The following is a 22,631-nucleotide window of genomic DNA, read 5'->3' as shown; positions in this document are numbered from 1 at the left end:
CACAGCCAGCTGTGCCTAAAGCTGAGGAGATAATGCAAGAGCACAGCTGCAACATAAACTTGATGCACAGTCTGAAAGCTTCACCTTGACACGAGGAATTTAACTAGGAGGACAAAACTTGTGCCATAATTTGGTTTATGTTGTTCAATCTTTGGGTAGTATTAGCAGCCATGGATTCAGATACTGAAATGCAAAGCCAAATCAAGAATATCTATTATGCTTGTCTATTCCACTCAAATACCCTTGAAGGAGCAGGAAAAGACGCAATATAATCTACTTCCCTGTTATATATTAGACTTTCTTCCCTGGGATTACTTCTCAGAAATGACTTCAAATGTTGCTTCTCCTGCTGGCAAGCAGAATAATCTATTTTTATAAGAAATTTGAGTTTCAGCAGAGTCCAGTAGTATACATTGCCAGTCAGCCCATCACTGCATGGTTTGACCTCCAGAATGTCCACTCATTTCATAGACCCGTATTGCCATTTCAAGAGATTGAACTAAACCATCAACTTGTTGATTCCAATCACCTTCAGAAACTAGAAAAGAAGTTCTTTGGTGAACAACAGTATGATTTTCTTCGATTTGCACTCAGAATTATAGGAAGAGCAGTATCTGAGATACGAGTCTCTTTATTGCCAGTTATCTACAGTCCACTTGCCAGACCAAATTGAAAGTCCATTAGCAACAGTTCAAGAGTCAATATGCACCCAAATCATTAGGATTTTATTTGTGTCAATTCTATTACTGCCAGGAACAGAGCCTGTAATTCTGCCCAGTAGGCTGCCAACCTGGCTATTCTTCCATGAAGAATTTACTAACTGCTGGACATAAGACAGCTGCTTTCCATACTGAGCCATGGCACTCCATTCTGGAATTGCCACCTGTAAACCAGGCCAATTGCCATGTATCCTTGAGGCAATTGGTAGAAAGGTTAGGCCTGCCAGTAGGAGCAGCAGCCAAGTCTTCAGATGGCTTTTTAGAAAGTCCTAGTGGAAAAAGGCCACTTGTTCATGAATACATTGAGTCTCACTGCATATCATAGCAGAGTGCTTCTGTGCAGTTACATCCACATTATGGTGGAATTTCTATGAACATTTCCCTGCATGTTGGGATGCTTTCTTGACATTACTCATGACATGAGAGGTAGTTAAGGAGTTCATATAATTTTACGTCCTCCAATTACTGGGCTGTATTACTAAATGCGCAGTCACTATCTAGTACCTGTCTTTAAAAGAAATATACCAGAGGACGGTACTAGGTAATTTTCTATTACAAAAACACAGAAGTCACTGCTGACCATGGTTATGGGCTTTTGCCAGAGACTGGAGTCAGTATGAATGCAGGTGACTGACACTGAATATTATCTCAGCATTAGCACAATATGGTCCAAACAAGACAGCTTCAACTACAGGCTCTGCAGTTCCAAGAAGGCTTGTTGTTTTGTTCAAGCTTCCCTTCAAATGGACTTTTTCCAGGTGTTAATGGGATGAACCCAGTTGTATTCCAAAGTAGATGACATGATTTTTCCAAAACCCAAATAGGCCTATTTGGCATTAGTTCTCTCATTTAGTCTGAGGGGAGAGGAGCAAGAACATTTTCTTCCTTGTAGTCTTTTGTGTATCATTTGACACTCCAATCCATGGACTCCTCCCAAATTTTACAGTCTTTACAAGGTCCTAGATTTGTTTAGGGTTCATGCACCATCTGCAATCAGATCCCCAATCAGATTCATGATCATGGCAAAGTTGCTTTTAGCTTGACTCTCAGTTTCAGAGATAATCATAGAATCATCAGGATAGAGCATTAGGACAATGTATTGCATCTAGATCTGCCTCACCAGATTGTGACAATATGCAGGGAGGAATTCCAGTATCCTTGAGGCAAATGTATGTTGAAAACCATTCTACGTGAATGCACATTGTTATTGACTCTTCCTGGCATCTAAAATTGCAAAATATATGAGCCAGGTCAATTACAGAAAACCAGTCACCTTTAGCTTGTTAAATAGTGTATTTAGCAGTTGAGTAGTGTGGATTATATCAGGGATCTCTGAAGCTATTAAAGTTACTGTTTAATGGAGTTTCCGGTAACCACTGACAGTCTCCATTGTCCATCAGCCTCTCTCACTGGCAACATCAGGGCACTGTATAAAGAGTGTGTGGATACAAACATACCTGCAGCTAACATTTCCTTAATCAAGGCAGTAATGTTTTGTTGCTATAGGCATATGTTACTTAGCATTTCAAATTTACTGTTTGAATAGGCTTAGGTAACTCTAACAGTTCCCATTTTTCATATCCAATTAGTACTGAATAAAGAGCAGGTCTACAAGTTATTTTATTTGTAAAAATTTTCACTCAGTAGGAGGAAGAATTTGCAGCTAATTATTCTATCCATATCAATTATACATTCAGATAAGGGAGACATCCCCACAGTATACTTTTGAAAATCACATATTTCAACTTTTAATGAGATTTTAATGTTTATCCTTCTTCCAGAAGCATCTCCCTGTTCCCCTAAATTAATTCTATCACCCTGAATGGACTCATTAAGCAGGCTGAAGCAATGTTCCTGTACCTAATTGACCTAAAAGAGCTGCTTCTCCATCTCTAGGCCATTTCACCCATCTGTAGAAGGCTTTGGTTCTCCCACAGGAATTTGGTCAGGAGATGCAGTCCTTCACATCACCCTTCTTCATCCATTATTGCCTGTGGTAGACAGAATTCTAAAGGTGTCCACTCCAAGTTCCCATACTCTGCTCAGTCAATGAAAGACTAATCCAGTTACTGCTCTGAAGGGATTTTTGGGATAAAATTAACCAGCTGACTTTAAGATATGGAGAGCATCTTGGATTATTCAGGGAGACCCAAAATAACCACACAAGCCCTCAAAAGCAGAAGAGGTAGAGAGTTGCAGCAGAAAGTTGAAAAGATTTGAAGCAGGAGAAAGACTTGCCCCACTGTCACTGGCTTTGAAGTGGGCCATGAGTCAGGAAATGTAGGTGGAGAATAATTCTCAGACAGCAGTTGTCAAGGAAACAGGGCCCTCAGTCCTACCACCACATACAAGTCAATTCCAACAGCAACCTTAGAAGCCTGGAAGTGGGTCCTTTCCTAGAGCCTCCAAAAAGGAGCAGAGCCTTCGGACAACTTGATTGTAGATTTTTGTGACCTGGAGCAGAAAGACTAGCTTAGTGTACTGGATTTCTAATCTACTGAACTGGGACATAATAAATTTGTGTTGCTTTAAACTGCAGCAATAGAAAATTAATATAGCGCCTTACTAGTAAAAGCAGGTATTTTGCAGTGACACAGAATCCACCTGATACAGTTATCTGCGTCTCCACCCAAATTTCACACTGAATTACAATCCCCATGTGTCAAGGGTGGGACCAGATGGAGATAACTGAATCATGAAAGCAGTTTCTCTGATGCTGTTCTCATGACAGTGAGTTCTCATGAGATCTGACGGTTGTATAAGGAGCTTCCCTCTTCACTCGGCACCCATTCTCTCTCCTGCCACCCTGTGAAGAGGTGCCTTCCAACATGATTGTAAGTTTCCTGAGGTCTTCCCAGTCATGCAAAATTGTGAATCAATTAAACCCCTTTCCTTTATAAACTGCCCAGTCTCGGGTATTTCTTCATACCAGCATGAGAACAGTAAATTGGTACTCATAGAGTGGAGAGCTGCTATAAGGATACCTGGATATGTGGAAGCGACATTGGGACTGGATAACAGGCAGAGGCTGGAACAGTTTGGAGGGCTCAAAAGAAGACAGGAAGATGTGGGAAAGTTTGGAACTTAATAGAGATTTGTTGGATGGCTTTAACCAAAATGCTGATTGTGATATGGACAGTGAAATCCATGCTGAGGTGGTCTCAGATGGAGAAGAGAAACTTCTTGGGAACTGGAATAAAAGTGATTCTTGCTATGCTTTAGCAAAGAGACTGGCAGCATTTTGCACCTGCCCCAGAGATCTGTGGAACTTTGAACTTGAGAGAGACAATTCAGGGTATCTGGCAGAAGAAATTTCTAAGCAGCAAAGCATTCAAGAGGAAGCAGAGCATAAAAATTTGGAAAAGTTGCAGCCTGATGATAGGGCAGAAAAGAAAACTCCATTTTCTGGGGAGAAGTTCAAGTTGCAGAAATTTGCATAAGTAGTGAGAAGCCAAATGTGAATCACCAAAACAAAGGGGGAAAGGTCTTCAGGGCATGTCAGAGACCTTCACACAGCCCCTTCCATCACAGGTCCAGAGGCCAAGGAGGAAAAACTGGTTTTATGGGCCAAGCGTAGGGGCCCCCAGTTCTGTGTAATCTCAGGACCTGGTGCCTGTATTTCAGCTGCTTCAGCTCTAGCCATGGCTAAAAGGGGACAAGGTATAGCTTGGGAAATTGCTTCTGGTGATGCAAGTCCCAATCCTGGACAGCTTCCACATGGTGTTGAGCCTGAGGGTGCACAGAAGTGAATAATTGAGGTTTGGGAACCTGTGCCCAGATTTTAGAGAATATATGGAAATGCCTGGATGTCCAGGCAGAAGTTTGTTGCAGGGGCATAGTCCTCATGGAGACCCTCTACTAGGGCAGTGCAGAAGGGAAATGTGTCATCATAGCCCCCACCACAGCGTCCCCACTGGGGCACTCACTAGTGGAGCTGTGAGAAGAGGGCCTCCATCCTCCACACCCCAGAATGGTAGATCCACTGACAGCATGTACCATGCAACTGGAAAAGCCACAGACATTCAATGCTAGCTTGTGAAAGTAGCCAGAAGTGGGGCTGTACTCTGCAAAGCCACAGGAGTGGAGCTGCCCAAGCTGCTCTACATCTTGCATCAGTGTGCCCTGGATGTCAGACATGCAGTCAAAGGAGATCATTTTGGAACTTTAAGGTTTAATGACTGCCCTATTGGATTTCAGACTTGCATGGGGCCTGTATCCCCTTTTGGCCAATTTCTCCCATTCGGAATGGTTGTATTTACCCAATCTTTGCACCTCCATTGTATCTAGGAAGAAACTACCTTGTTTTTGATTTTGCAGGCTGATAGGTGGAAGGGACTCACCTTGTCTCAGATGAGACTTTGGACTTGGACTTTGGGTTAATGCTGGAATGAGCTGACTTTGGGGACTGTTGGAAAGGCATGATTGTGTTTTGAAATGTGAGAACATGAGATTTGGGAGGGGCAAAGGGTAGAATGATATGATTTGGTTCTGTGTCCCCACCCAAATCTCATCCTGAATTGTAATAATCCCCCTGGTGGGACCAGGTGGAGATAGTTTAATCATGGGGGCATTCTTCCCCATGCTCTTCTCATGATATTGAGTTATTACAAGATCTGATGGTTTTAAAAGGGGCTTTCCACCTTGCTGGGCACCCATTCTCTGTCCTGCTTCCCTGTGAAGAGGTGCCTTCCACCGTGATTGTAAGTTTCCTGAGGCTTCCCCAGCCATAAGGAACTGTGAGTCAAACTTCTTTTCTTTATAAATTGCCCAGTCTCTCATATTTCTTCACAGCTGTGTAAGAAAGGACTAATACACAACTCACATAACAAACCTGCACTTGTACTCCCTGAATCTAAAAAAAAAAGAAAAAAAAAGTTGAAGAAAGAAAAAAATAATAAAGGCAGATATTTTGGAATTCAATGCTGGAGACTAATGACAACCTTTCTCTATCTGAAATTCCCCTAATCTTAGACAAGCCAAGTATATCTGCTTTGGTATTTTAATATCTTGGGAAGTTTGAGAAGAAGCAATTTGTATTTCTCTCGCTTCCTGAAAAATTTCATCAAAGATCTGGTGGGTACTCTGCCCATTTGTTCCTTTTTCATGTCAATGTAGATGAAACATCTAAAGACTTCTAATTCTTAAACATCTAAAGAATTCTTGACCTTTTCTTTTTTTAAATTTACTTTCTTTTGTAAAATCCTACCCTTTGTATAATATTATCTTGAAGTCTGATAGGAAGAAGTTGGGAATAAAAATCCAAAGTTGTCTCTTTTATATCCTTTTTAGGTCCTCAAAGCATAATCACGTATGGTATTCATGGTGGTGGGGTGTCTTTTATAATAGCAGCACTTATAAGCTGGATGAGGAGCATCCCAGATGGAGCTTGTTTCATTGTCATATGGTCAGGCGAGTAATGTCTGTATCATCAGCATTTCTGCAGCTTCAGTCAACCATTTAATGACAAGGGAAGAGTGGGAAAATTGCTCTTCTCTGGGAATGACTGTCCTCTCTTTACTACATTCCAGTCAGGATGGATTTATCCTTGAACAATCCCCACAAAGATAGCAGCCAAAAAAGGATGCAGGATGAGTGCAAACATCCCCCTCCCTCAACAGTGTTCAAAGCCAGAGACAATGCTATGGATCTAAAATTCTCAGAAGCCATTTGATCAAAGTTTCATCAGGGTAAGGCTTATAACCCTGTACAAAATACCTCTCTTACTTCACAGAACGATCCCTTACTTCAGTTGTTTCCTCCCTTGTGTCATCTACTTGCCCCCACTTGAATTATCTTCTTCGTTGTAGTAGGTTATAACCTCAGGCTTAGTTGGCTCACCAGAAGTTATACTGTCCAAGTTCCTATGGTTGAGGTTTCTTTGATAGCCAGAGAGGATGAAACCCAACTTCAGAACTTCCTTTGACTTTTGCTAATGCTGAAAGCAACAAGTAGGCACTGGAATTTTAGTCAGCTTGCCTTCAGTTTGCATTTCTCTTCCAATTTTGCTAGCTTCTGGAATTCAGTTTCTATAATTTCCAGATTGCAACAGAAAGTCTTATTATCAGTAACTAATATCAAACACTATGCTACTTCCAACCAAGCATAGCTTGGCAACCACCTCTGTATCAATAGGATATTTTCATCCTGTATATTAGATTCTTCCCTTTCTATTTCTAAATAATGCTTAAGTCATATTTTTGGAAAAGAATGAGGAAGGAATCTTATTTTTTTCTCACGACTCCTCTGGTTTGGGTACCAAGTTTATACTAGTTTTTTCTGGATGAAGCTCACAAGCTTCATGTTGAATGAAAGAAGAGTATGTCCTGTATGATTCCATTGATATCAAGTTCAAAACTAATCTGACCTGTCAGAAGTCAGCAGAGTGGTTCTCGTGGTAGAGGTAGTAAAGGGGAAGGGTGGAAAGCAGCACTGGAAAGAGACAAGGGTTGTAGGGACAAGGGTGGTTTTGTAGATGCTTCAATGATCTGTTTCTGAATCATCACAAGAAATAGTTACATGGGCATGCTCATTTTGTAAAAATTCATTAACTTGTACCCTAATGATATGTGTTCTTGTTTGTGCATATATTATACTCCAATAAATGCTGTTTAAGTAGATGCCCAATAATTATTGTTGCTATTAATGAATGACTAATCATGAGTTCTGAGAGAGTAGGAACTTTCTGCAGAAAGAGAGCAATCTCTCGGTCTCTGGGAGTCTTCTATTTAAAGTCTGTGTCTGTCTGTTCCACAGGCTGGAGGGCAGGGGTGTGACCATAGTTCACTGTAGCCTAAAATTCTTGGCCTCTATCAATCCTCATCCTCCAAAGCAACTGGGATTACAGGTAGACAGACAAACATGCCTGGCTACTTTTTAAATTATTGTAGAGACAGGGGCTCGCTAGTTTGCCCAGGCTGATCTTGAACTCCTGACCTCAAGCCACCCTCCTGCCTAGCCTTTCCAATGTGCTGAGACTACAGGTGTGAGCTACTATGCCCAGCTGAGTCAGGAGTCTTCTAAGCAATCCCACTTCTAACATCAACTGTACAAAAACAAAATTCACTTGCTAAAAAAGACTCACAGGGCTTCATGTAACAATGCTTACAAATCTATGCAGGAAAGGGATACAATGTAACAACAGTGTTGAAATAAGGATATGGATCAAAGTCCTCCTCCCAGCAAGGAGTCTGGAAAAAGATTCCACGTGAAAGCTTCTAGCTTCTTCTTTCTCTAAGGGTCATAAGTGCACATTCTCTCTTGGATCAGGAACCACGTGCATGTGCATAGAACCCTTTAAAATGAAGGAACACAAGGTGGAGTCTCACCTGAGTTTTTAAATGTTTTCCTGGCCATGTATGTATATTACTGCTACAAAATCAGCCTCAATCCTAGAACCCTCTGGAGATTTCACTAAGACCAAATGCAAATCAATCTCACATTAATAAACAATGTAACAAATAGGTAAAAACCACCTGAAAATTTCATGGTTACAAAAGCATCATTATTAATCAGCACATTTTGGTGACTGACCTGTGGTTAGTGTTATGCAAGAAATTTAGCAAAACATCCCAGGATAATTCTGGAACTGGTGGATATTAACCTTTACAGCACAACATGTCATAGAATTGTCTTCCTATTCCTAATTTACTACTGATGAGAGGTTGAAATATATAAATTCCCTTTACTGTGCTTATTTAAATAATCATATGCTATTTATCTCTTATGTGTAACAAATTTCATTAAAACTTTTTTCCCAAGTTAAACCAAGGCTTGCATTTCTGGATCAAAAAAATTAATAATAATTTGGTCATGATTATTATCTTTTTCAGTGAACTGCTAGATTTGGTTTGATATTTTATTGGGAACTTTTCAATTTTTGTTCACAAGTGAAATGGGCCTGTTTGTTTTCCATTCTCACATGACTCCTCTGGTTTGGGTACCAAGTTTATACTAGACTCTGAAAAAACTGGTGAGTGTTCCCTATTTTTTGATTGTCTGGACGTGTTTGTAACAACCGTGTGATTAATGCTATGTTTCAACTTGACTGGGCTAAGAGATGCCCACATAGCTAGTAAAACATTATTTCTAGGCATGTCTATGAGGATGTTTTCAGGAAAAGTTAGCATTTGAATGAGTAACTGAGTAATGCAGATGGCCTCCCCAGTTTGGGTGGGCATCATTCAGTTCATTGAAAGCCTGAACAGAACAAAAAGATGGAGGGAAGGTGAATTCACTCTCTGGGTTTGAGCTGAGACATCCATCTTTTCTTGCCCTTGGACATCACTATTCCTGGTTCTTGGGTTTGGGACTCAGATCAGGACTTACATCACTAACTTGTGGTTCTCAGGCCTTTGGACCCCTCATTATCAGGTTTTCACACTTGGACTGAATTAAACACTTGGAGTGGCTTTCTGGTTCTCCAGCTTGCTGATGGAAGATTATAGGACTTCTTGATCTTCATAGTTGCATAAGCCAATTCACATAATAAAGCTTCCTTTGGTTTTCTTTCTCTGGAGAATCCTAATACAGATTAATTTTTGTTTTCACAAAGATTGGTAGTACATATTTTAAAATCAATCGGGTCTCATTTTTTAATGATATAATTTTAAGCTTCTGATTCAATTCCTTTAATTGCTAATTATTAAGTCTTTTAAGTTTTCAGATATATTTTCATAAAGTTGTTCTATATCTCTTTAAGTTTTGCTGCCTATATTTATGCTCTTCTTCTGGTCCCAGTATTTTTAATGTAATTAGTATACTGAATAAATAAAGATTATAATCAATGTACAACAGATTTTTCTCCCATCATTCCTTAAAGCATATTTTACACAAAGTGATTTAAAAAGAAATGGCATTTTCTGAAATTATTTTCCCTCAACACCACTAAATGAGATATGCAGGACAGAAACAACAGCATCACCTGGGAACTCTTGAGAAATGTAAATTGACGGGCCCCACTGGGTCAGATTCTCTAGGGACTGATTAGAGTCTGCATTAAATCAAGCTCTCCAGGCAACTGATGCTTAAAATTTGAGAAGCACTGTTAACAATATATAATATCTCTCCATTAAAAAACATAAATGTAAGTAGCTTTATGTATTTATTCTTATTTTTAAGCTTTTATTAGCACCCAAACACAGAAAAGTACAAAAACGCTAAAGGTATACAGCTCAATGCATGTTTGCAATGTGAACGTATCATTGTAAGCAGCACCCAGATCAAGAAACATGATGTTTACCTGTACCTCAACTTTTAACACAATTAATTTGCCTGCTTTTGAGCTTATGTAAATAAAATCATATAGTACCTTTCTACAGTTTCTGGTTTCTTCTGTTCAACATTTAGTTTATGATTTGCGACCACGTAGTTCTCCACACAAAAGTTCATTCATTCTCGTTGCTATATAGTACATTACTATAGGATTACAGCACAATTTATCAATTCTACTATTAGACACTCGAGTTGTTTAGCTTTTCACAATACAAACTGTCCTGCTATAGACAAGACATTCTTGTATATGACTTTTGGTGAGGACATGTGTCTTAGCGTGTTGGTGCTCTATAACAACAACAAAAAAATACAGACTCGGTAATTTATAAATAATAACAATTTATTTCTTAAAGTTCTGGAGGCTGCACATAAAGGAGTCAGCAGGGTTTGGTGTCTGATAAGGGTTTGTTCTCTGCTTCCAGGACGGTACCTTCTTGTTGTGTTTTCACATGGCTTAAGGTTGAAGGGGAAAAGGGGTCTAAGATAATCCCTTCAATCTCTTTTATAAGGTCTCTAATCACATTCATGAGGGTCCCACCTCATGATTAAATCATGCCCAAATGGCCCCACTTCTTAATGTTATCATATTGGCAATTAAGTTTCAACATATGAAATTTGGGTTACACATTTAGACTACGGCAATATGTATGCAAAATACACAAGGTATATATATATATATACACACACACACACACATATATATATACCTGTACAAGTGTAGCTTATCTGAAAGTCTTTTTAAAAATATTGTCAAAATAGTAGAATCTTTTAAATCTCAAAAAAAATTATCAACACTTGAGGTAGATAAGCAGAAAAAAACACTTAAAATTTTTACCACGGAATATGTTTTAGCATGTGGAAATTTAGCATGTTCTCTGAACAAAAAGCCTAAAAAGTTTATTGGTTTATTAAATCATTTTCAGATTAATGCATTATTTTGATCATTTTCACGTTGCCTAGATCAGTGATGTGCAACGGAAATATAATGCAAAAACCACATATGTAATTATAAATCTTCTAGTAGCTAAACTAAAAAATAAAAACAGGTGAGATTAATTTTAATAATTTAATTAACTCAATATATCTAAGCTATAATCATTATAACATATTATCGGTACAAAAATATTGAGACATTTTACAGTTTTATATTGTCTTCCCAATCCAGTGATCCAGTGTATATTTTACATTTATAGTATATTTCGTTACAACCTCTCTAATTTCATCAGAAATACTTAATTGATATTTATTTTATAGAGACATGGTCTTGTTCTGTTGCCCGGCTGGAATGCAGTGGCAGGATCCCAGCTCACTGCAACCTCAACTTCCCTGGCCCAACTTATCCTCCCACCTCAGCCTCTGGAGTAGCTGGGACCACAGGTGCATGCCACCACATCCAGCTGATATTTTTTTTGGAAACAGTCTCCCTCTGCCGCCCAGGCTGGAGTGCAGTGGTGCAATCTCGGCTCACTGCCAAGTTTGGTCTCCTGGGTTCATGCATTCTTCTGTCTCAGCCTCCCAAGTAGTTGGGACCACAGGCGCCTGCCACCACGCCTGGCTAATTCTCTATATTCTTAGTAGAGACGGGGTTTCACTGTGTTAGCCAGGATGGTCATAATCTCTTGACCTAGTGATCCACTCGCCTCAGCCTCCCAAAGTGCTGGGATTACAGCCGTGAGCCACTGCGCCAGGCCACATCTGGCTAATTTTTAAATTTTTTGTACAGATGGGGTCTCACTGTGTTGACCAGGCTGGTCTCAGTCTCCTCACCTCAAGCAATCCTCCTGCCTCAGCCTCCCAAAGTACTGGGATAACAGGCATGAGCCACCGACGCCTGGGACTTGATCAGTATTTAGATTTCATAAAGTTTACAGTTGAAAAAGTAGATTCACATACCTCAGTTGTTCCAACCATATTAAAAAAACTTTCCAATAGCTGAATCAAGTGCCAGTTTTTGAGTTTACTGAGATTAAAATTAAATATTCAGTTACTTCATCACACTAGGCACATTTCAAAAGCTCAATAGTGACATGTGGTTAGTGGCTACACTACTGAAGAGCATAGATCTAGGTCAACCTGTTTTCGTTGTTCTCCACATGTGAACTTAAACTGTAACACAAATATAAAAAGAAATTATTTTATTTTGCACGATGTGGAAGACAGAAAACTTTGAAATACATGAGAATGAAAAAAAAATTGAATATGGGTCATTCAGAGACCTTGCCAAGAAAGTAAAAAAGCTTCTGTATAAGAGTATCAAAGCGACGATACTATTATAAAGCTGTTCCACCACCGCGAGAACATTACCATCACTTCCACAGTCCCCTTACGTTTTAGTCTACTTTTTTCAAAAAGAAAAAAGAAAAAAGAAAGAAAATAAAAGAGAAAGAAAAAGAAAAATTGAATCTTCAGAGAGCTTGCGTGTGTGCATGCTGTATGCACAAAGGGGGTGATATTTAGGGCTTGTTCTCAGTTACAGTGTAATTTAATCTTCTAGTCACTAGGAATAACAACGCTTTATAACATTTCTGCCTGTTGGAATTTTGAACCTAAGGTGAACGGGCTGACATCATATCCCCCTTCTGCTGTCATAGGTTTTCAAAATTTGGTTTGATCTAAATTCTCTGGTACCTTATGTCCCATAAAAATGTCATCTAATTCGGAAGTAGTGACTGCTGCAGTAACCGTCTCATGAAAGTATATGGTTTTTACAAATCATTGTCGTGTAGAAGAAAAAACAGGTAGCAATATAAATATTTCATACTATTTATTTGGTCCCAAAATAATAAGAAAAGAGTCATCAAAAAATATCCTACGCTTAACTTCATGTTCTCAAGTTTCAAGAGAAAGTTTTTAAAGAGGCAATCCTTACTTTGGCAAAAATGCATTAAAGCTTGCTGCATATAAGAGATGTCCCATTATGCAAACAGGTTGAAAGAGTATTACCAATACGCTTTGGAAAAATACGGAGTGTCGTGCAGCTCAGCAATCCAGTCTTAATGCGCGCCTCTTTCCTGGAATTTGATCCAGCATCAAAACCCACAGGTGCACACACTGCACGGAAGTAGCAAGTAAATGATGTGCCAATATTCAACCTGCAAGTGCGTCGTCGGAGCCTACCTCACCTTCAGCGTAACTTTCACCGGTACTCACCTTCCCAGAAAAGCGCCCCAGTGAACAAGCACAGCTCTCCCTAGTAAAGCCCTTAAGCAGGGTTCCCACGCTCCTGGGCTGGGCGTGGCGCCGAGGGCGCAAAGCATTCTTAAGAACACGACTGCGCAGGCGCTACCCTCCCCGCGCATGGGCCGTACTCCCGCGCATAGCCAGAGACCGGCCGGGTGCTGGGAGGTTAACGGAGGCCGGCTAGTCCCGCCCCCGTATTGAGCGCGGTGCTTCTCTTCCGCTCCGGGTCGGGTCTGCTTCCCTTTCCGGGCGGGCAGGCAGCGAACCGCAGTGTTTTTATCCCTCTTTTGCACGGAGTCAGCTTCTGCAACTCTCCCTGGCTAGCATGGCAGCGTGGAGGAGTTGGGCCGCCCTGCGACTCTGCGCCACAGGTAATGGGCGCGCAGCGGTCGGAACCTGGCCCCGTCCTGGGGCCGGGATTGGGCTCGGGTCTGGGGCGAGGCCTGCGGGGCCCGCGGAAATGCCCACCCGGTCCCCGGCAGCGTCCTGCCGTCCCCGCCCCGCCCCCCTGCCTGGCCGTGACGGAGCGGATACCTAAGGGTCTTTCCGCCGCCGCTGTGCGGGAACAATGCTGGACGTGGGAAGGGCGCGCTGCCTTGTGTTTTGTGTTTTTCTCATTGTGGTAGGAAGTTTCAGTAAAGCTTACTCCTTTGATGGGCAAGAAGGATGCCGCCGTCCCACCTTAACGACCAGATCTTGTCTTGACTTTAGGTTCTGAGTCTTGTTACGTTTAAGGGTTTTTACCACCAGTGCTCAGAGAGGGTGGTCGAGGACAGATCAGGGTCAGGCCGCCGGGATTGTGCGGTGTGAAAAGGACCTGAGTGTGTATCAGCGGTTCTCAGCTGCCTCCCGGCAGCACGGAGTGCCCTCATTCTCACTGGGGTCCGCTCGCTTAACCTTTTAGAGTCCACTCTGTCAGACACGGCCGTGTAATAAGTATTAGAGTTACAGCTCGACTTACTTTCTATTTGGGGGTAAATATTTTGAATGACATTTGGAGTTTTTACTGAAGAGATAATTGCTACTAAAGCAAAAGAAGTAATAGAAGAATGCTGTGTATCTATATTCCAAAAAGATAGAATGGTAAAAAGGAGAAGTAAGATGAGAGAGTGAAAATGAGGAAAAAGAAACTGTGTATATTAGCTTTATTGGCTTATCTAGAACTTGGCCGGTCACGATGTGGTTGCATACAGACTATTTATTAAATGGATGAACTACTTTTACTTTTGCATCATTTTCACCCTGGGATGCATCAGTGATGAATTTTTTGGTAGGTTGTAAAAGGTCAAAAACATTTCAAAGATGACTAAGCTTATACAGTATGAGCCAAATAATCAGCATTTATTGTGTACATTTTGTCTTTTTTTTTTCCAGTTGTTTTACTTGATATGGTCGTCTGTAAAGGATTTGTAGAAGATTTAGATGAATCGTGAGTATACATATATATATGTAAAGTATTATTTTAACTGTCCAACTCAGATATCTGAATATTTGCATGTGAATCTGGTATTTTAGATTAGAACCAATTTTTATATATTACTCACTTTTTTTCACTTGTTGTAAGCTTTATGTACATACAAAATGAGGGTGTCCCCAAAAGAGTGTTATTAATAGTTACGAGATCAAAAAACAGTGGCAAACTTTTACATATTCTTTTTTTTCCCCATTATCTTACCTTGTATTTGTTGTGTCTTTTTGCTTTAATTATATTGAATGCGGGCTAGAATTTGGTAACTGTACTGTATTTATCTTCATAGTATCACAGCATTAATCAACCTTGCTTATTAGTAAGTGAGGAGATTCCCTTCAGACCAAAATCCCATGTGTGATGTTTCAGGCTTGACCATAGACAATTGCAAGGCTTTTTCTGGCATAGGGGAAGGTGCCCTCCCTACACCAAACTTGGTGTAGAACCAGTGCATTGCAGTCCCTGGAGGGAGTGGCAGTCAAGGATTCGGCCTCCCAGGCTAGCCACGCTCATTTGCATGTCTGCACTCCCTCTGGCAGCTGCCTTACTGGGGCCTCACCTGAGGCATTTTCCAAACACCTCTGCTAAAACACCTTTATCGAGGCTGTCAGCTGAGGCACTTTTCTACTACTAGTCCTTTTCTGTCTCACCCCCCTCCCCATAAAGAGACAGAAGATTTTGTTCAGTGCGCCTAGAAAATGAGATGAGTTCTCCCATCTGTGTCACATTCACCTGACTCACCTGGTGCGGTTTCATGGGGAGAGATGGAACACTGAGGAGCTGGTGCCACTTTTTTTTTTTTTTTAACCTCTTGACTTGCACTGTCACAGTAAGTGAATAAAGCGGTGATTGTTAGTTTCAGTTTAGCTTGTTGTTCTGGTTGACTGCCTGGACACCTGACAGCATGACGAGACGGGTGCAGTGAGAGGGTGGTCATACAGCGCTGTTCTGTAAGAGCAAAAATCCTGACAGTCCTGTGGGGGCACTTCGCTGGTCATGCTGTTGGGCTGTGGGGGATGCTAGCTGATTGTTTACAGAAAGTTTTTGGTTCTGAGAAAAACCATTGTTAACAAGGAGATAATCTTATTAAACTCAGTGCCTTGTGGGGTGTGTCACTGCAGACTTCCTCCTTCAGGGTGTCCTGACAGGGGCAACTCTTCATGAGGAGGAGGAAGGGATTCTGCTCGTAATAACCATTTTGTTACCCATGTGGGTGCTCACCAGAAAGGACCCTGTGCTGAGAAAGAGGACCTTTACCAAGAGCAAACTATGTTCATCAGCTAAATGTGGAAAATGAATTGTTCCTTGTTCCAGAGCAAGCAGATGTGCAACCAGTTGCCTCCTGGATCCACAAGAGATGGCTCACGAAATTCAGACAGGATCCTAGATTGGGCAAGAATGTGTGGACTGTGAACGGTTGTGAGAAGATACCATAACAGCATGAGAAAGCTGTCTTGCTTGTCAGACCCCAGTCAAGGCTAACAATACTGTCCAGGGACAGGTTCATAAAGCCAGGGGGCCACGGTATTCTCAGCAGACAGAACATGATGGGCCTCTCATTCTGTCTGTGATGTTCCTGTGGCTGCTGATTGCAGTTGACTTTTCTCTGGGTTTTGCTTAGCCATCCCTATGTGTTCCAATGACTTGAGCCACACTGTCTAGGCCCTACAAGACCACCTTTGTTTCCTGTTCAGTTACCTTAAGAACACTGCATCTGATAATGACCCTGGATTTCTGGCCCAAGCTACACATCAGTGAGCCCAGTTATGGGTGATACAATGGGCTCTTCATGTGCTATAAACTGTAATCCACAGGGGTGGTTGAGCGTGTTAAGGGACAGTTAAAGGTTAGTCTTAACCAGCTGATGGTGAGGTATAGTACCCCGGCCCGGACTACACATCTCGGGAGTGGTCTGGGATCTCAGCACAGGAATTCCTCAATCCAGTATTTTTCACAAGCATTTTATGAACACTGAGCCATCATTACCAGGAAATGGGGAGAACGCTTCTAAAATCCAGGTTCCCAGATGCCAACCAAGGACCCATCTTGCAAACGGTTATTCCTAAGCATAGCAGCCTCAGGCTTCCTTTGGTGCCTTTTCTGCACAGGTGTAAACTGTTCTAGAAGAGCAAGGAGCTTAGGCATCTATTTGTGTTTCTAGCAAGTCCTACTTTAATTCTTTTTGTTGGAGCCTTTCTTCCTAATTACTTTATCGTTGATCAGTTCTCTGCTTTTATTTTTAAGATGTTTAATGGGTAGGTCACTGAGTAAAAATTTTATGTAAAAAATTACTGAAGGAATTTGGTTCTTTCCCTTATATTTATCAATGTATTATCTCTGCCTATACTATACAGTTGTAAAGTGGGCACAAACATACAATCAAAGATTTGTTTTCTTGTTTTTTAGGTTTAAAGAGAATCGAAATGATGACATTTGGCTTGTAGATGTAAGTCTGTAAATTTTATATGCTAGTTACTCACCCCTACCATTTTAAGTATTATTTTCTATTTTACTCTACCCAAAAATGGCAGTATACAGCTAGTGCTTATGTATATATTCAATTTGTTTTCTTAAGTATTATTATATTTGAGATTTTACATTACAAAGAACCTCAGAGTTTTAAGGTTCCTCCCAAGGGAACCTATTTTTGATGAAATTTTGGGGGTGAGGGTTTTAAGAGGAAAAGCTGGAACCCTGTCTTACAATGAGGTCAACTTTTGGGTTATATCTTAATGATATAGGGTATGATTTTATTACAGAATTCACTCTTGTTTTCTTGATAGTTTCCAAGAGATTGAGTATATTAGTATCACTTAGTCAAAGTCATATTTTCATCTTAACAGTGAACAAAATTAAATTTTCACCTCCCTTTCTTTAAAGTTTGGAATATATTTAAACCTCATGATAGTTGAGATTTAACATGCCTCAGCAAAAAGTAGAATAGCAGCAAAAGAGATGGAAAAAGAATGGCAGAGTTGACAGAGGCTCCACTGTTTAATTCTTTCTCCCTTTCTGTATGTTTGAACATTTTCATAGTATAAAGTCAAAAAATCTTATTTCATGAAAATATAACAAGTAGTTTGTAGCACCACCTAACTAGGGGAACCTGAGTATCACCTCCACCATCTGGTAATTCTAAAGAAGAGTAAAAGACTGTGACTTTAGTTTAATCAACCTGACTTGTCCCTATGCCAAACTGTCATCTTAATGACCTCCCCTGTCTTGCCAGTGGTTACGATAGAAGTCAGCAAAGTCACCTACTATGTTAAAAGTTTTGTTATAGGAAATTTATCATTAACAATTAGGTGTGTATGTTGTATGGTATATATGTTTATTTTGTGGATTCATTTTATGTAAAACATTTCATACAGAACATTTACTTGGAAGTAAAGACATTCTTATTGTGAATTGTGTATCTGTTTTAAATAAGTATCAGTAGTCAGTTAAAATGAACTTAAGATAGTACCGTTTTTGAGGTATCTAGTTTTATGTTTCTATGTTTTGATCTTTCATTATGTATCTACTTGTTTTGATCTTTCATTATGTATCTACTTTAAAAATTATATTTAGGCCGGGCGCGGTGGCTCAAGCCTGTAATCCCAGCACTTTGGGAGGCCGAGACAGGCGGATCACGAGGTCAGGAGATCGAGACCATCCTGGCTAATACGGTGAAACCCCGTCTCTACTAAAAATACAAAAACTAGCCGGGCGAGGTGGCGGGCGCCTGTAGTCCCAGCTACTCGGAAGGCTGAGGCAGGAGAATGGCGGAAACCCAGGAGGCGGAGCTTGCAGTGAGCCGAGATCTGGCCACTGCACTCCAGTCCGGGCGACAGAGCGAGACTCCGCCTCAAAAAATAAATAAATAAATAAATAAATAAATAAATAAAAATTATATTTAAACTTCATGTCTAAAACATTATTAGATGATTTAGTCAAAGGGATTATTTAACTATTAAGATTCATATTCACTGTAGCACATTTTAATGGTTATCTTTTTTGTTTGTTTTTTGTTTTTTAAAACAAGTTTTATGCACCATGGTGTGGCCATTGTAAAAAGCTGGAACCGATTTGGAATGAAGTTGGTCTTGAGATGAAAAGCATTGGTTCTCCAGTTAAGGTTGGAAAGATGGATGCTACTTCCTATTCTAGTAAGCCTTCACTTAGTTTATTATTTTACTGTTCTCATAGCAAAAACAATTATATGCAGCAGTATTCAGGGTGGGAGGAAGAACTTTTTTTGCTCATGTAAAATTCAGTTATCTTAATAATTTAAGACTGTATACTTTATGAGTTAAATGAATTAGCCATTGAACATATAGTGTGTGGTATATGTGAATCTTATGTTTAACAGGTGTTTAAGCTATCTTTTCTCCTTTGAACCCACTTTAGTTTTACATGAGGCAGCTATAAAAAGATGAATGTTAAATTATTGGTATTGCTACTTGAGTTCAGAATCAGTTTTTTTCTGAGTAGCCTGAGATGTACTGTAAAGAAAAAATGGGAACTCGAAGGATGAATTGAGTTAGGGTAAATACAAATGAGGATCGGGAAGGTTTTCACATTAGAAAGAATACTAGAGCGAATAATAGAGTGTAAAAGAGGTTAATGAGTGTGTACTAGAGAATAGAATGCAGTGGAGGTGAGCAAACCTTGATCTGTAGACCAGATTTCTCCTCCTACCGATTTTTATAAACAGTTATATTGGAACATAGGCACAACCATTTGTTGTCTGTTTATGGCTGTTTCTGTGCCCCCATGGCAGAATTCCGTAGTTGTGACAGACTGTATGCTCCAGAAAGCCTGAAGTATTTATTTGACCTTTTACACCAATACCTGTTTTAAAGGATTTGGGAAAAAGATGAAGAAAAATTTAGAGAAGTGTGAGGTATTGTAGAATTTGGAAAGAGCATAGCTTTCAGAAAGCAGATTTGGATCCAGATCCTTGCTCTGCCTGCTACTTTTACTGTGTAACACTGAGAAAGTTTCTGAACAAACCTAATCTTTGGTTTCCATATTGATAAATACTTCATTATAATGCTTCTTTTATTGGTGGTTTTGAGGTTTGAGTGATCCAGCAGATATAAAATCTTCTGTATTCAAACATGTAGTTTCTCTTTCATTTATTGAAGAAAGTGGAAGTATGTAATGTATATTTCTTTTTGGGAAATCAGCATTTTACTTTGGAGTACGATAGAGCTATGTTTTAATCTCAACTTTGCCATGTCCTACTTTCGAAGCTTTGGGAAGCACTTAACATCTCTCAATTTTAGTTTCTGTATCTACAAAGGAGAGTGATAATCCTCAAGGTTGTGGAAATCATATTAATATCTTGTATTTAAAACCCCCTAGCACAATGGCTGCACATATATGACACTAAAGGATAATGCCAGATTGTTAAGAGCTTCCTAGGTCAGGCGGTGTTTTGGATTTTATCACTTGTCAGTAGGCGGTAATACACATTTTTGTGAAGACAGTGACTTGATAAAAATATTTTTGGCAGCGACTTTTAGGATGGGAAATAAAGAGTATGTAGAAACGGGGAGATCATCTAAGTCAGCTTTGTGTATATATCCTGGTGTTGGATGCTGGGAGCCTGGTGGTGTGGGTGGTGGCAGTAGAGTATGATGGAAACTAATTTTCCTAGGCATAGTCCGTACTAAAATCACAGAAGTAACAGATTGATTGGCTTTGTACTGTAAAGGAAACCAGAAAAGAGAATAGTGTGAGGTTCCTAGTATAGTTACTGAACTGTGCTACCACTGGGTATATGCAAAATACCAGTTTTAATTTTGTGTGTGTTTCTAAGTTACCAATGATTTTGAATTTGTGGTCTTTTAACTGATATTTGTGAATAGGGACCTACAGTGTGGGTGAGATACTAGTGCTGGAATTATTGAGTCACACGAATGAAGTGTTGAAATTTTGAGAGGAGAAGAGATAAATGGCAGAAATTGTTAGAGACAGAGGGAGAATATGTTTGAGTTGATATTTCTTTGAAGTAAGCTTTTAACAATGTCTAAGAAGTTATCGTTTTCTACTGTTGCTCTTGAAAGTAATTTGTTTCCATATATATATGTATATATGTTGATTAGATGTGCATACACATACTTCTTCATAGATGTGCTTATTCATTTATTCACTCAATCAATGTTTACCGAGAACTATTTGTCAAACACTGTGCTAATCCCTAGAGATTAAAGAAAGACGCAGACAAATCCTGCTTGTCCTAGAAATGCTTACAACATAATAAAGGAAGAAAGATGAATAAACCAACAAGAGCAATAAAGTCTTCAAAATGGCAAGTTGTTGTGATCACTTGAATAGGTCAGTGGAATCATAGAGTCATGTATAAAGGAAAATGGGAATATGAAGAAAAATAGTCAATGAGAAATACAGAGCATATGAACCAGTAAAAATCTTAGTGGTAAAGTGTTCATGTAATACTTCAGTGATAATTAACAATTTACATTGTCAAATTCTATATTGTATCTAATTCATTAGTTTATTATTCAGTATTAAGTGCCCTGTATTCTATTATTTATTAAGTGGCACTATGATTAGGGAAAAAAATAGCCAAGATTGTTTTCCTGAGTCACTTAGAGAAGAAAGTGTTTTAAATGCTATTTTTAAAAAGCAGTAGTAAGACCTCATATTCAGGTTGCAACTTTTTACTCATTGGATGTGGAATGCTAAACCTCCACCGTCCCCCTCAACTACTTGCACCTGCCCTTGCATAGTGAGGCTTGCTTGTAAATCCTACTTGAATTATCCAAACATAGTTTAGTGAAGAAAAAAAAAAATCCCTTTGTAGAAAAGTTGTAGAGTTAGCATTCATTCATTTAGCAGATACTTAATGTGCTTACCATGTTAGGATATGCCTGGCATATACCAGGTACTGGTGATACATCATTGAGCAAAACAGATAAAATTTTCTGCTCTTATGGAACTTACATTCTTGTGGGAAAAGACAAACAGTAACCTGTGAACATTAGTCAATTGTCTAATGTTATTTTCTAGACCATTATTAGAGTTAAATGTCAATGATGGAAGCATTATCCACTTAAATATTAGCACCAAGGGAATGTTTTATGTGTAATGAAGAAACGTAGTATCTTCCTAGTATTAAAGAAGTTAAGTATTCAAAAACCATCATTCACGTGTTACAAACAGATTTTTGCCTTGTGAATTTCAAAGTTTTCCTAAATTTTTCAAGGCAGCTCAAATACAGACATTTTAGTAGAACTTGGCATCAAACAGGTGAAAAATGGAATTATTTTCAAGTCATCTGCCATTTTGATTCTAGGTCCACCTATAGAACACTAAAGGATTGACTGTTTCACAGATACCTCTTGCAGCCCCATAGGTTGCTTTTCAGACAGTCACAGTATCAGTGTTCCTCAGCATGTAATCTGTAGACCTACAATAGAATTACCTGGGTACTTATTGTCAGTTCAGATTCAGAAGGCCCACCCCAGTCCTACTGGTGAAAAGTGAAAACCTTTGCAATTGGGTCTTAAGAGTCTGTATTTTTTATTTTATTTCTTTATTTCTTTCTTTTTTTGAGACAGAGTGTTGCTCTTGTTGCCCAAGCTGGAATGCAGTGGCGCAATCTCGGCTCACTGCAGCTTCCGACTCCCAGGTTCAAGTGATTCTCCTGCCTCAGCCTCTCGAGTAGCTGGGATTACAGGCATGTGCCACGACGCGCAACTAATTTTTTGTATTTTTAGTAGAAACAGGATTTCACCGTGTTAGCCAGGCTGATCCCAGACTCCTGACTTGAGGTGATCCGCCCTCCTCCTCAGGTGATCTGCCTGTGTAGGCCTCCCAAAGTACTGGGATTACAGGCATGAGCCGCAGCGCCCAGTCGAGAGTCTGTATTTTTAACAGCACTTCAGATGATTGCACTGCACACTGAGGTTGGAAAACCTCGAAGTGTAGAATGTTATTTTGGTAGTTACAGGATTTTAGTGTGGGGTGGGATAAGACTATTTAAA

The 22,631-nt window shown here is 39.8% G+C and overlaps 2 protein-coding genes across 2 annotated transcripts in view; one reads left to right on the top strand and one right to left on the bottom strand.

The window, feature by feature from the left end:
* The window catches only part of CCDC102B (coiled-coil domain containing 102B), a 353,588-nt gene extending 340,343 nt beyond the window's left edge, over positions 1 to 13,245 (bottom strand). Inside the window, exons 1-2 of the mRNA XM_033175326.1 lie at positions 13,107 to 13,245; positions 11,883 to 11,949 (exon numbers count right to left, since the gene is read on the bottom strand). The gene's annotated coding sequence lies outside the window, so the exon portion shown is untranslated. The remainder of the gene's footprint in view (positions 1 to 11,882; positions 11,950 to 13,106) is intronic.
* Positions 13,170 to 22,631, top strand: part of TMX3 (thioredoxin related transmembrane protein 3) — a 41,044-nt gene continuing 31,582 nt past the window's right edge. Inside the window, exons 1-4 of the mRNA XM_033175349.1 lie at positions 13,170 to 13,540; positions 14,544 to 14,598; positions 17,044 to 17,083; positions 18,662 to 18,785. Of these exons, the coding sequence (XP_033031240.1) occupies positions 13,495 to 13,540; positions 14,544 to 14,598; positions 17,044 to 17,083; positions 18,662 to 18,785 (265 nt within the window). The 5' untranslated portion in view covers positions 13,170 to 13,494. The remainder of the gene's footprint in view (positions 13,541 to 14,543; positions 14,599 to 17,043; positions 17,084 to 18,661; positions 18,786 to 22,631) is intronic.

This window comes from Trachypithecus francoisi, unplaced genomic scaffold, assembly GCF_009764315.1.
Source record: "Trachypithecus francoisi isolate TF-2019V2 unplaced genomic scaffold, Tfra_2.0 Contig01474, whole genome shotgun sequence".
In the NCBI taxonomy this organism is placed as follows: Eukaryota; Metazoa; Chordata; class Mammalia; order Primates; family Cercopithecidae; genus Trachypithecus; species Trachypithecus francoisi.
The sequence above is the reverse complement of the archived record's forward strand: the minus strand, read 5'-3'. Positions and strand labels throughout refer to the sequence as shown.